This window comes from Armigeres subalbatus, chromosome 2 (assembly GCF_024139115.2).
Source record: "Armigeres subalbatus isolate Guangzhou_Male chromosome 2, GZ_Asu_2, whole genome shotgun sequence".
NCBI classification, from domain to species: domain Eukaryota; kingdom Metazoa; phylum Arthropoda; class Insecta; order Diptera; family Culicidae; genus Armigeres; species Armigeres subalbatus.
The window spans coordinates 439,652,036-439,667,365 of record NC_085140.1 but is presented as its reverse complement, the minus strand read 5'-3'; the positions used below and the strand labels follow the sequence as shown (position 1 = coordinate 439,667,365).

Sequence of the window (15,330 nt, the reverse complement as noted above, 5' to 3'; positions counted from 1 at the left end):
TCCTTCGAAATTCGGATGAATTTCCTTCGGAAATTCGGATGAATTTCCTTCGGAAATTCGGATGAATTTCCTTCGAAATTCGGATGAATTTCCTTCGAAATTCGGATGAATTTCCCTTCGAAATCGGATGAATTTCCTTCGAATTCGGATGAATTTCCTTCGAAATTCGGATGAATTTCCTTCGAAATTCGGATGAATTTCCTTCGAAATTCGGATGAATTTCCTTCGAATTCGGATGAATTTCCTTCGAAATTCGGATGAATTTCCTTCGAAATTCGGATGAATTTCCTTCGAAATTCGGATGAATTTCCCTTCGAAATTCGGATGAATTTCCCTTCGAAATTGGATGAATTTCCTTCGAATTGGATGAATTTCCCTTCGAAATTCGGATGAATTTCCTTCGAAATTCGGATGAATTTCCCTTCGAAATTCGGATGAATTTCCCTTCGAAATTCGGATGAATTTCCTTCGAATTCGGATGAATTTCCTTCGAAATTCGATGAATTTCCTTCGAAATTCGGATGAATTTCCTTCGAAATTCGGATGAATTTCCTTCGAAATCGGATGAATTTCCTTCGAAATTCGGATGAATTTCCTTCGAAATCGGATGAATTTCCTTCGAAATTCGGATGAATTTCCCTTCGAAAATCGGATGAATTTCCCTTCGAAGTCGGATGAATTTCCTTCGAAATTCGGATGAATTTCCTTCGAAATTGGATGAATTTCCTTCGAAATTCGGATGAATTTCCTTCGGAAATTCGGATGAATTTCCTTCGAAATTCGGATGAATTTCCTTCGAAATTCGGATGAATTTCCTTCGAAATTCGGATGAATTTCCTTCGAAATTCGGATGAATTTCCTTCGAATTCGGATGAATTTCCTTCGAAATTCGGATGAATTTCCCTTCGGAAATTCGGATGAATTTCCTTCGAAATTGGATGAATTTCCTTCGAAATTCGGATGAATTTCCTTCGAAATTCGGATGAATTTCCTTCGAAATTCGGATGAATTTCCTTCGAAATTCGGATGAATTTCCTTCGAAATTCGGATGAATTTCCTTCGAAATTCGGATGAATTTCCTTCGAAATTCGGATGAATTTCCCTTCGAAATTCGGATGAATTTCCTTCGAAATTCGGATGAATTTCCTTCGAAATTCGGATGAATTTCCCTTCGGAAATTCGGATGAATTTCCTTCGGAAATCGGATGAATTTCCTTCGGAAATTCAGGATGAATTTCCTTCGAAATTGGATGAATTTCCTTCGAATTCGGATGAATTTCCTTCGAAATTCGGATGAATTTCCTTCGAAATTGGATGAATTTCCTTCGAAATTCGATGAATTTCCTTCGAAATTCGGATGAATTTCCTTCGAAATTCGGATGAATTTCCCTTCGAAATTCGGATGAATTTCCTTCGGAAATTCGGATGAATTTCCTTCGAAATTCGGATGAATTTCCTTCGAAATTCGGATGAATTTCCTTCAGAGAAATCGGATGAATTTCCCTTCAGAAAATTCGGATGAATTTCCCTTCGGAAATTCGGATGAATTTCCTTCGGAAATCGGATGAATTTCCTTCGAATTCGGATGAATTTCCTTCGAAATTCGGATGAATTTCCTTCGAAATTCGGATGAATTTCCTTCGAAATTGGATGAATTTCCTTCGAAATCGGATGAATTTCCTTCGGAAATTCGGATGAATTTCCTTCGAAATTCGGATGAATTTCCCTTCGGAAATTGGATGAATTTCCTTCGAAATTCGGATGAATTTCCTTCGGAAATTCGGATGAATTTCCTTCGAAATTGGATGAATTTCCCTTCGAAATTCGGATGAATTTCCTTCGGAAATCGGATGAATTTCCTTCGGAAATTCGGATGAATTTCCTTCGAATTCGGATGAATTTCCTTCGAAATTCGGATGAATTTCCCTTCGAAATTCGGATGAATTTCCTTCGGAAATTCGGATGAATTTCCTTCGAAATTCGGATGAATTTCTTCGAAATTCGGATGAATTTCCCTTCGAAATTCGGATGAATTTCCTTCGGAAATTCGGATGAATTTCCTTCGAAATTCGGATGAATTTCCTTCGGAAATTCGGATGAATTTCCTTCGGAAATTCGGATGAATTTCCTTCGAAATTCGGATGAATTTCCTTCGAAATTCGGATGAATTTCCTTCGAATTCGGATGAATTTCCCTTCGAAATTCGGATGAATTTCCTTCGAAATTCGGATGAATTTACCTTCGAAATTCGGATGAATTTCCTTCGAAATTCGGATGAATTTCCTTCGAATTCGGATGAATTTCCTTTCGAAATTCAGAGAATTTCCTTCGAAATTCGAATGAATTTCATTTGAAATTCTGGATAAAATTCTCTTCGAAATTCGGATGAATTTCCTTCGAAAATCGGATGAATTTCCTTCGAAATTCGGATGAATTTCCTTTCGAAATTCGGATGAATTTCCCTTCGGAAATTCGGAAAATTCGGATGAATTTCCCTTCGGAAATTCGGATGAATTTACCTTCGGAAATTCGGATGAATTTCCCTTCGGAAATTCGGATGAATTTCCCTTCGGAAATTCGGATGAATTTCCCTTCGGAATGGAATGGAATGCAGTTTTCTATGAAAAATTGGTTATTGCTAAATTCCAAAATATGGGTCTATAATATGTCTATACATACACACATACACACATACAGACATCAGCACAGTTCTTCGTGTTGCAATATACTATTGGACTATTGGCCATCTATCCATTAGCATTTACATAAAGTTAGTGTACAAGTAAAGCAAAAAGTGGGACATTTTAAATCTATATAAGTCACGTGTAATTCCGTGTAAACACAAGCTTCAACCGCTAGTTAAAAGTTTACAGCAGTTTCAGTGTACCGTAATCTGGGGGAACATTGATCATTCTTTTAATTGTTTTGTAAATATTTCTCCCGTAGGTGTTTCAAAAAAGACATCATCACCGCTAGTGGAATTATCTGGTTTTTTAACATAAATATATATATCAAAATTTCGAAATAAAAACTATGGATTAACCAAGAAAATAATATTGCTTATCACATAACTATACACAGAAAATATTCCATGGTAACGGTTACTATTTTGTAGACTACGCCATGTTTTCAAAACAACCACAAATTTTCGGTTAAATTAACCACGCATTCGGACAAATTCACCACTGATTCAGTTCATGCAACAACATTCCACCAGGACCACAGTTGATTTTTACTGCGCGCATGGTAAAATCAAACGGGTTTGCTGTCTGCTGAAAATCGTCAGTGCGTATTCTTAAATTAACCCTCGGAATGGTAGTTTCAACCGCAACATTTTTTTGCGTGTAGGTATGAGCTCATTTTTTTTTGTTATTATACTTGTTTTGAGTGCTTTTTTGGTAGCTTGTTGTGAGTTCAAAAATTTATAGTTGATTTTATTTTTCTTTTTTGCTCGACTGTTGTATTGAGCTTATTTGGGAAATATTTGGCTTCGCAGTCTTGGAGGGAATTGAAAATTATGTTTTTAATCTTTTCCCGACGTTTCGGTCCATTTAGGGTTTTTTTCCTTCGGATTACGGTACTAAAAAGATGTGTGCGCCATTTTGCGCCGGAACAACCCCCTTAGAAAAAACACATTTTCTCAAATAACTTTTCAATTTCAAGAGATAGAGCTTTGCAATGTTCTACAAAAACGTGTATTTTTGTTCGCCAAACAACTTTGTAGAAGATGGTAAAAATGCCTGAAACATAGAAAAAAAAAGTTATGCTCAAAAAACTGATTTCAGGGACCTTCAACAAAAAATGTTACATATTATACATATAAGTCATAGGTATGGGGTGACTTTGGCAAAGTGGCTTGAAATGACATCCGCTACATCTTTCCTGAAGACACTACCCGGCCAACCATTCGTCAAACTTCTTCGAAGTTATTTATCTAAAATTAAATAATTTTGCTGGTATTTCTTTACACTACATTATTCACAAAAATGATACAAATCTTAATGAATCGTTATCATAGTTCATATAAAGTATGATATCAACGCAATGATATACTTTGACAAAGTATTTGAAAGATGAACATCGCTACATCTTTACCATCAAATTAATCACAATAACGATATGAATATTCATGAAACGTTATCAGATTTCTGATAAAGTACGATCTCAACTTTATGATATATTTTGACAACGAATTTTACTGTCGAACATCGCTGCACCTTCATTACGTTTTGGTCCATCGATTCATATCGTTGGATATCAAAACACCGATGGATATTTTGCGGTTTGTTTACATCTCAAAAATTATGATTTAGAAATTTTCTAAAAATGAACGGATGTTGAATGAAACGACACTCGGATTTCAATTCTAAAAGCCGTAATATAGTTCCAATTTACGAACCAATTAACAGCAGCTGTCATTTTATGTACGCATTGAAGTAAGATGAATGTGAGAATGGTGTTAAGTGGGAAATAATCCCCCTATATGCAAGTAATATGCGAATGAAAATTTCAAGTCTTAGCATGTTGATGCAACTTAGCTGCTTACAATCATCATTTCATTGTGGGCTAGTGGTTAAGTTCTCTGGGCAAATTTATAACATCATCACTTCTTCAGGTTCGATTCCCGATTAAGCAAAAAAATAAACAAAAAAATGTAGAAGCAAACCTCTGAAGAATCTATTTTTGTTTTTGTTGGAAATTTTGACAGGTCGGTAAAGTAGAACTGCAAAAATAAATAACTTTTTGTTGGTATCAATTGATATCGATATTTTGGAAAAGATCGATAACAATTTTCCGTGTTTTAACTTTTGATTAATTTAAAACTCTTCATGAAATGGCATCGATCGCTATCGACGGTTGATATGAAAACCTTTAACGATCTATATGAAGAATTTTAAAGAAAATTGAAGAAATGGTTGGTCGGGAGGCTCATATATGGTTTCGATGGTTAAGCAAAATTTTTATCTCACTTTTAAGTGGATTAATCATTTACAGATCTTCTCATAAAAGGCCCTTTTTATATCATTCATAAACTACAGCGAAAAAATCAACACTGTGTGCTACTGGGTTGAATTGCCGCCAATTAGGCGCTGTTTAGAAATGAGATCAAAAGCGGACTTACAAGGCGGCAGGCAAAGTTGAAAATACCATCGGTGTTTATACAAGGCACCGGATTCCGAGCAGGAGAAAATAACTCAATAATACTCATTCTGTTATTGATACCTTACACTGGTATGAACTAGAGGCCTGAATAAGAGAAACGCGGATAGGTATGTGCCGCCAATCGAACCGTCAAAAAACAGCAGCCAATCGAGCAGGAGACCTGTCAAGCAGCCAAAATGTTGGCTCAAATACTGAAAACGGCCAAATTCGATTTCATGCCATTTTTAAATAAACAAAATTGAATGTATTTTACATAAGTTTGCAATAATATATGCAAGTCATTTATAGATTATGAAATGAAATTCCATTGTTTATTGGATTCTATTGTTATGTGATGTGGACACATAAAATAGCGGATTGTGAGATTGTATCTACATAAACCATTTCTTCCTTTTCATGTGTTGTTCTTTGATGAAGAAGATTGAATGCAGTGTTGGCAGAGACATATTTTCAATCCGCGTTTCTCTTATTCAGGCCTCTAGTATGAACTAGGTTTTGCATAAGAGGTAAAATACCAAAGAAATAATACGAAAAATGAATATACAAAATACTTCATGCATAACATGCTCTGTTATTACAATACCAAACGTGTAGAAAATTATCATTCGTTTGATATTAAATTACCTCGAGTATGTTATATCCAAAGTATTTTGCATATCAGTTCTTGGTATTATTTTTTTTTAGTATTTTACCTCTTTTATGCACACTTAGATCATACCAACTCCTGTTGTTGAGATCGTCGCTCCTGCTCGGGATACCACCCACCTACGCTGCAAGTGACATAAAAGTTGCGCGGTTGCACGAGATCATTGTGGGTGTGAAAGGATTTTCATATCAGACATTTCCCACCCGCTGTCGTGTATAGTTTGCTCTGCGATAGCGCAGCCATGCTTCTGTTTATTGTGCGTCGCGTCGCGGGGTGATAAAAATCGTCAGAACAATACATATTATGGAAAAGCATTAAAACCGGTAGTGATGAGAAAATCGTTGGACGCAAGCATTCTTCCGTGTAGTCTTGCTATGATTTGATATTTGTATTTTTGAGGCCACATACTTTGTTCAATTTGTTTGTTGTCAACACACGGCTTCAACCTGCGAAACCCCTCCAACAACGAGTGGAAATTTATCTTTCCTATTTCGGACAACAAACGACCGAGCAGCCGCCCATTGATTTTCCGACACAATAAACTAATTTCGTTTTTTTCTTTCTTTTTCGTGCCTCGAGTTAGAAACCGTTTCCAACAGTTTTCTTCCGAAAATGTGCACCTGTTTTTGGACTGGAACTTGAGCAAAACGGCGAAATAAAAATGGTGTGTTCGAAGAAAAGTGTTCGCGTGCAGAAAAATAGATCCCCGGAACGGTCGGTGTAGCTAAATTGTGTTTAATTATAAATCAGCTCTAGGTTTGGGCTGCCAGGATCAACAGCCAGTCCAAAACGAGCGAAGAAGGGCACGACTAAGTGCAAAACAAGTAGCTTTGGCGTCCCAAGCAGGCACTGGGTTTCGGATTTCGTCGAAGGCCACCCCGGCCTAATTGCGCTCGAACATGTAAGTATCTATAGTCAATGCAATGTAGAATGCGAGATTTAGTAAGCATATATAGGCGAAACGTTCGTCCGCACGGGTCGGGGATTTTTTTTATTAAGTTCATTCTGAGAATCGATTACATCACGTCGAACGTACGATCACAATGGGTATAACAGCTATCTGTCTGGTTGACGAGGGTTGCTTGTTGCTTCGATTGCGATGAGAATTACATTTTAATTATTCAAAAAGATTAACGGGATGTTGAGTTCAGTACACACCTTACTCATTCGACAATAATATGGTGACGGCAGGTGGCAGTTAATTGAGACAAGGATCCCAAACCAATTATTGGCTCAAAAACCAAACGTAGAAACATTCTTCCGGCAGTAGCGGAGCTTTTCGGCTCACGGAACACATTTTGACGCGAAAGAAGGACAATAGCTAGAGAATGTTGTTTTCATTTCACGAAAAAAAAAATCAAGTGGTGTAGACAGCTCTCTAGTTGCGTATGCTAATCAGAATCTACGGATTCTTCTTCCAATTTCCTGACAGACCACAAGACAATACAATGAAAAATAATTAACTCGATAATACCTACTGTTAAAAACATTTTGTATTTAATTTTTTTGACGTAAACTACGTCTAAGGGGAAAACTCGGATACAGGGTGTAAAATGAAAACTTCAAAATTGGGGACCGTCACGAAATCATGTAAGACTTGTAACATTAATAGGTCCTTTATCTTTCAATGGATTTTAAAGATGTATATATCAATCGATTCATAAACTCTCCACCAATTTGCCGGTACTATTGAAACTTTATAGTATCATCGCTAAACTATTGAAAATTTTAGTTCATTCATGCATCATACCCTATGCAGCGCGTTCCAATCCTTGATAATTGCATACTTTTAGGGTATTATCAATTGTTGAACTGAGGTGTATGGATGGGTTGACCAAGCTGCCAGACAGTGGGGTCCTTACTCCCTCACAGAGTGATATATGCTACTAAAGCTGGGATAGTTGCTTCTCTTCTAAATAGAGCGGAATAATTGGTTCGGTGTAATATATATAGTTTTACGTAGTTTACGTCGAGCGGTCGTGTCTTGTATACAACCCCATTTTTTTTCATGCACGTTTTCGGAGCATGCAAATATGTAAATGCAACTTTAAACCCTTTCCTTCCCACGACTTTCTTCAATGATTTCAATAGGAAAGAATCATCTTAAAAAATACTAGTACACTGGAGTCGGTTTTTACGCGGGGGATACGTTCCGCGTAAATCAAAACCGCGTAAAAAATCGCGTAAATCCCAAAATCCGCATAAAAACGACTTTACTAAAAATCGTTTTTTTTGTGGTTTTCACGTGTTTCCGAACCTTTTTTAAAAACCGCGTTAAAAAAAACTTTTGGAAAAATCCGCGTAAATCCCGAAAATCGCGTAAAAAACGAACAGTGGGTAATGTCTGTGACATAACCGCCAAGTGGACGTAGGACTTGACTTGACCATGCCTTTAAGATACATAATATGTCCAAATTTCTCACATCAACTATTTTGGATAAATAATCGGCGTTGCATACCATTCCTTGGCAAAATCTTCTCATCAAACCGTCACAGAAATCAAATCTACCTCGAACAAGAATCATCAAAAACTATTCAGGAAGTATCTGTCCGGTCACGGAATATTAGCCTCGACAGTGGCAACCTTCCCACTGAAGGACTGCCTGAAATAAGCCGCAAGTTGGCCCAGCAGGGGATGTAGGGCCTCCTAATCCGTGCGATAGCGACTGAAGGAGAACATTATTTTTAACTCTTAGAGCCTTGAAAAAGGCTGTTTGCTTCGGCTAAGTCCAAAGAGTAAGAAAACGATCTTTTCAAATAACCGCGAATTTCTACTGGTGGTATAAAAAAGACTGAATGCTCTGCGAGCGAATGCACTTTTCTTTTATACCTTATTTTGAATCTTCTCTGCTTCCCGATTGGTGGGCCAATCAGCCAGTGTCTTGTATCCCGCTTCTTTGTCAGCCAAAGCGTCATCATCATCAACGCGTTCGAGAAGGGCTTCTTCTTTTTTACGCTTGTTGCTCGCTGCTGGCGTCTATTTCCTAACGGGACTTTTCGGACTGCTGCTGTACTGGCTAGGTTTCGGCTGATGATGGTGGCTTCGATGGTGTCGAGCCGAAAAAGCGGTCGGTGCAGACGGTGTTCAATCGATGATGCGGTTGCTTCGCTTGGTCCGGTCAGAATGAAAGGAAAAAATCGCGTTGCGCTATTTTATGGCTTCTCGGCAGACCCAGCGGCTGCTCATTCGCTGGTGTCTGCACCAATGAGAACGTGGTAATGAAATGATGCAAGAATTATGCGGTACCCATATTTATAGGTTCCCTTGATCTCAATGTTTTTCATTGAAAACAGTTTCATGCCTATTAAAACAAGTTTTTCGGGTCTTATCAAGCATGGACATGAAAGGCATACTTGAAATCTGTCGATTGAGGGGCAGAAATTCGTCCATTGAGACGAACGCTATTAACGTTTAAAATTTTTCAACACAGCGTAACGCGGTCGATTTGAATATTTTGGAATGTCACTCGGTATAGTAAAGAGAGACGTAAGTCCTACGTCAAAAAACCGCGTAAATCCCGAAAACCACGTAAAAAACGACCAAAGGTCTATCGACCTGTTTCAAATATGGTGCAAGCTCTTTGTGCTACATAGAATAGAATGTGTATGAAGAATAACTTCTTAGCCATCCAAGAAATTCCTGCAGCAAGGCCTTTCGATCGACACGCGTAAACAAAGATCTGTCGACTTGTTTCAAATAAATTGCTTGCTCTTTGTGGTACATGGAATAAATTCCGAGTGAAAATAGTCACGTAAAAAGCGGCCCAAGTCAGGGACGTTGTACGGGTCGGACAGGAGAGCGACATCGGTCCTCGACTCCGAGAACGACTGCCACAGCAGCTGGTGGACATATGCACAGTGGTTGAGATTCAACTGTGTTGCTTGCGTGGCTTCTTCTTGTTTTTCTCTCCGATGGGACACGGAGGTCCACCCATAACGTGATTACATGCTTGCTTTTTGCTGGCGCAGATGGACACTTTGGTAACTTTTTGCATTCCTGCGCCTTGTGCCCTTCCCAACCACAATGACGACGCAGGTTGCTACGGTCTGGGCCCTTAAAGTCGTAGGACTTATGTCCCGACTCTAAGCACCAATAGTACCAGTCCAATTTGTTTATTGGGGTTACTGACCAGCCGATTTCAACATCCCTCGCTCCATTAACTAGGGTAGGCTAGCTGCGTGCCTAATAGACGACCTTTGTACCGCACTGCTCTCTGATGGCAGAGACGACGTCGTCCGCGTTCGTGACCTCGTCCAGTTGCTTGCACTGGAAGGTCACTTCCGTTCCCAACGACCTCACCTCGGCGCCGCACAGTGCTTCGAACGTATGGAACTACGGGACAAAAATCATAACTTACATTCTACACGTTTTAATTTAATGGTGTCGTTGGGAAAATGATTCTAAACTAGTTTTTCTACTTTTTGCATTATTGACCTATTATTTGCATTTATTGATGTTAAATTGATAATTGCATTAGTGGCGTAAGCGCCAAATTTCATAACATATGATACGCTTCGTATAATCGAGATCATTTTGGGGAAATTGTCACTTATGATAAAAACTACTATTTGCTTAATTGATCTATGTTGAACTGATTATTTATATTATTTTTTTTTCAATTTTGTTTATTTCGTAGGCTTAGGCGTGTATAACTCTTCACGGAGCCATGGCTCTTTGTGATATGTACAATCATATTATCTTATTATGAAGTCAGTAACAGAGGGGTAGAAGCCAGCGTACTCGTGGTGACTGGGATCATCATCAAAATGAAGGAAATTGCCGACATTTCGAATGGTTGATACGTCAACTATGAAATCATGGGCAGTAGAGCAACAAGCAGACTCTTATCTGAGCTCTCACCCTCCGAAAATGTTCGTTTGTAGGTGCTATGTCCTATGCGTCCATTAAAACGCTATTTCCATACAAGTTTCACCGTCCCAAGGACGGAAATCTTCGTTTTACTATCAGTTGCATCGATGCTCAGTAGGCAGCTTCGTCATAGATTCGTGTTTGTTTTGATCAGACGCTCGGCGATGCAGGCACGAACATCTCGCAGCATGCTGTCAAACTTCCATACCAAATTTACCGCCCGATCTTCAATAGCCAATTGATAATCGAGCGCAAAAAATGAATATCTACTAGGGCTGAAATGAATATTTTGAATTGCGGTTAATTTGCACCGATAAATGATGATTATTTTACTTTATATACTAAACAGATGCATATATTTCAGGAATCTGACTTCAAAATGTTGAATCCATGCACCGCAGTATGAAATGATATTCATATTTTGAGATTTCAAATTGAATATCAATGTGCCAAGCTGAAGATTCATTTTGACACCGCACAAAACAACGCTTACACCGAGAGTCGACGCTTGCTGCTGTTCGTGCACATGCCGTCCTATTCATTCGCACATTCAAATTCGGGAAGGACTAGCAACTTGATTGTGTGTTGGATGTCAGCTGTTTGAGTGTAGTTGAACTGACTTTTTCTGTCCCTGCACCGTCCTTGAGCTCTCTACCGAAAATTTCTGCATAATGCTTAGCCAGGTACAATTCATCATGTCTTGCAAGTTAACCTCAGCGGACGTTTCAGACGCGGAAACCTGTTAAGGAATGATTTTTTTTTCTTTTCCTTTTTCAACGCGTAAAGACTAGGAAGCAGATTTGCATGCACCTCGTTTAAAGTACTTTGAAGCAGATTGTACTTTCTGTCGGATAAACTCAAGTCAATGTACAACGCCAGTACTTGTGTCGCTGTCATTACCTTTTCATGATTTGCGCTTGAGCTACTTGATATATTGGCCGCAAATACTAGCTCCTCAGGTTCATTTTTATTGATAAGGTCTTCAACACGTAGTTTCTTGATTTTATTCGAACATTCCTGAAACGGTTTTTGAGGTCTACCCTTCGCGATGTTGAATGAAGACTCGGCATTTCCTTCAATATTTATTTTCGGATTGCGAGGAAGATTTACCAACGAAGACAATCAGAGAGTTTTGTTTCTCGAATTTCTCGGATGATCGAAAGCTCTGTGACCATTTTTGATCAATTCTCAAACAAAAGAATTCTCACTTCTCGATTCTCACTTCTTAACTTTTTGCTTCTCACCTCTCACATCACACATCACACACCTCACTTCTCCCTTCTAACTTCACTCACATCTTACAAATTGCTTTTTATTTCACTTTATTTCACTCTTCACTTCTCATAGCTCACTTCTTACAATTTACTTCTCTCCATCACTTCTCGGCTTCCACTTATCACTTCTCGTTTCTCACCTCTCACATCTTCCATCTCACTTCTCGTATCAACCTATTGCTCGGCTCTCACTTCTTGTTTCTCACTTCTCACATCTTACATCTCACTTCTCGTATTGAATTTCTCACTTTTCAATTTCACTTCTCATTTGTCGCTTCCAACCCATTTCTCGGCTCTCACTTATCACTTCTCGTTTTTCTCTTCTCGCTTCTCACATCTTACACATCACTTCTCGTATCGAATTTCTCACTTCTAAATCTCACTTCTCACTTATAGCTTCTCATTTCTCGAATCTAACTTATCACTTCTCATTTTTCAAATCTCACATATTTATCTCATTTCTCACTTCACACTATTCACTTCTCGCCTCTCAATTTTGACATCCCGCGTCCCACTTTTCACTTCTTACTTCTCACTTCTCGCTCCGCACTTCTTATTTCACACTTCACGCTTCTCACTTCTCACTTTTAATTTTTCATTTCTGCCTTCCCACTTCTCCCTTCTTGTTTCTCACTTCTTACATCTTACATACTTCTCACTTCTCTTTCTCACTTCTGATTTTCCACATCTCACTTCTCACTATTTACTTCTCACTTTTCACTTTTCAAAAATCACTTTCCACTGCTCACCTTTAACTTCTCACTACTTGCATATCATTCCTTACTTCACACTTCCCAAATCTCACATTTCACTTCTCGCTACCGTTTTCTTACTTATAATTTCTCCCTTCCTCCCTTCTCACATCTCACTTTTCATCCACTTTTTACTTCTTCCTTCTCGCTTCTCTTTTTTTTTCTTCTCGGGTAACACGTTTCTTACTTCTTAGTTCTTACTTCTCATTATTCACTTCTTACTCCTCACTTCTCACGTCACACTTCTCATTTTACACTACGTACTTCCTACTTCTCTCTTCTCGCTTCTCACTTTTTCTATCTTAAATGTCACTTATCGTATCTAATCTCGCATTTGTCACTTCTCTCTTATCACTTCTCACTTTCTTATTTTTATTTACAGCTTCTCGCTTTTCAGTTTTCCCTTATTACATCTCATATGTTTATCTCATTACTCCCTTCTCACTATTCACTTCTCGGCTCTCACTTGTCACTTCTCATTTCTTCTTTTTTATTTCTTATTCTCCTTCTCTCACTTCACTCTCCTCACTTGTCCCTTCTTGCTTCTCACTTCTCACAAAATATTTCTCATTTCTCACTTATCACTTCTCACATCTCACAAATTAATTCTCACTTCTCATTTCTCACATATCACTACTCAATTATCACTTGTCACCTCTCACATCTCATTTCTCACTATTCACTTCTCGCTTCTTACTTATTACTTCTCACTTCTCACTTCCTCACTTCTCGCTTCTCACTTCACACTTCTCGCTTCTTACTTCTTACTTCTCCCTCCTTGCTACTCACTTCTCACATCTCACATATTTCTCACTTGTCACTTCTCCCTTTTCACCTCTCATTCGGCCTAACGGCTTCGGGACTGACGGCCTTCGCTCTAATAACCCAGCATCGTACCTCCATTAGTGTTTTCCCTTGAAAAGGACTTAGAATATTTTTTTGAAAACCGCGTAAAATCCGAAATCCGCGTAAAAAACAACTTTTTGCAAAAATCGATAAAAATCAACTTTTTACAACTTTTACGTGATTTCAAGACTTTTTCGAAAAATTGCGTAAAAAATTAAAACCGCGTAAAAAATCCGCGTAAATCCCAAAAACCGCGTAAAAAAGTCGCGTAAAAAGAGACCCCAGTGTACAAAGGTTTTTTGGCATAATAAAATTAGTTGAAAACGAATAAAAAGTTTTTGATTGCAAATAATAACTTGATTGTTTTAATTTTTTCACGATTTTTACACAAAATTGATAATATAAACTGTTTATGAGACCATAAAGATGTGCCAAATATTGTTGTTGTTGTTGAAACAATTCAATGAAATTTGGAAGGTGCAAAATTTGATGGAGCTCTACAGCTACCATGGAAAAGAAAGTTTACTATGTTCACTTACTTGTTTATTCAACTTTATTCTTGCTAATGTTGAATTTATTCAATTCAATTTTGAATTTTGTCTCGACTGTTGTGTTAACTTTTGAGAATTTTCGGCTATCAGGTATCAGAACGTCGGCTCCAGGGGCACGTTCACCTCAATTTGGGAGATATGTGCCATCGCCTTCACAGCCTTTCTCATCACGAACATGGCGGAAAAGTAAGTGAACAAAAAAGAAAGGAATATGGATGGGAGAAAAATGGCTCTCGGATATATAATTTTGTTTGTCGACATGGATCCAAACTACTCCAATACCGTTTGTGCTAGTGGAAGAGCTAATCAAACGCTGCACTCAATACATATATATTGGAATAGCTAGCTCAGAACCAGGCATTGGAAAATTCGTTCAAAAACGAACGAATGCTTCGTTTTTAGCCCACAGTGAGGTTATAATTTCGGTGCACCGATTGATGTGCGCTTGATGACGTGCTGCTGGCTGCACGAGCAAGGGAAGAAGCAAATACAAAGCATTCGTTTTATACATTGAAAGTGGGGAGTTTTGAACGTGGCATCTTCACAAGCCGGGTAGTGCCGAGGAGGCATCGTTCAGTAGGGCAGTGTGAAATGAGGATGGTTCCTTCGTTCATCGGCAGTGTTTCAGATGCGAGTGAGTGTTGTGTGAATACAAAACCATATTAGCGAGAAAGAGAGAGAATGCATCATATACCTCTCTTTCACACATTCATTCCAACTGAAATGCGCAACTCAGTATAAGTGAGGCAAGAGAGTTAAATATTCTCTGCACTAGCGGGTGCACTTTGAAACTGTTCTCTCATGAAGCTACCTTCCTCGGGAGTATATCTGGTGCTGAAGCATCGGTCCTCATCTTCATTGCTTCATTTATCCAAGCCCTGCTCAGGACCAATAAAGTCTTGCTATGCTCCAGTGCAGTATCGTAGCCAGAAAATTGGTCTGGGCCGGGGGGGGGGGGGGGGGGGGTTTGAACATTTTTTTTTCGAACAAAAAAATTTCTTCCAAAATATTTGTCTCTAGGGGGGGGGGTAATGCCCAAAACCACCCCCGTGGCTACCCCACTGCTCCAGTGCGAGCTAAGTCATCAGCCAATTCGTTTCCAGCTATGGAAGAATGGCCAGGTACCCATATAAGATGTAACGTATTCACTGAATTCAGTTCCTCAATTTGAGTTCGACATGCGATTACTAACTTCGACCTCGACTTTGCCGAGGCGAGAGCTTTAATA

The 15,330-nt window shown here is 38.6% G+C and overlaps 1 protein-coding gene across 7 annotated transcripts in view; it reads left to right on the top strand.

The window, feature by feature from the left end:
- LOC134213646 (solute carrier family 7 member 14) overlaps nt 1–15,330 on the top strand; it is a 55,474-nt gene that overhangs the window by 27,124 nt on the left and 13,020 nt on the right. For 2 of the 7 annotated variants that reach the window (XM_062692894.1, XM_062692897.1), the window contains one exon: nt 6,393–6,710. In XM_062692894.1, the coding sequence (XP_062548878.1) occupies nt 6,709–6,710 (2 nt within the window). In that variant the 5' untranslated portion in view covers nt 6,393–6,708. Of the gene's footprint in view, nt 1–5,870; nt 6,133–6,156; nt 6,173–6,261; nt 6,279–6,388; nt 6,711–15,330 lie in introns of those variants that run through there. The other 5 variants (XM_062692896.1, XM_062692895.1, XM_062692898.1 and 2 more) reach the window with 5 other exon arrangements.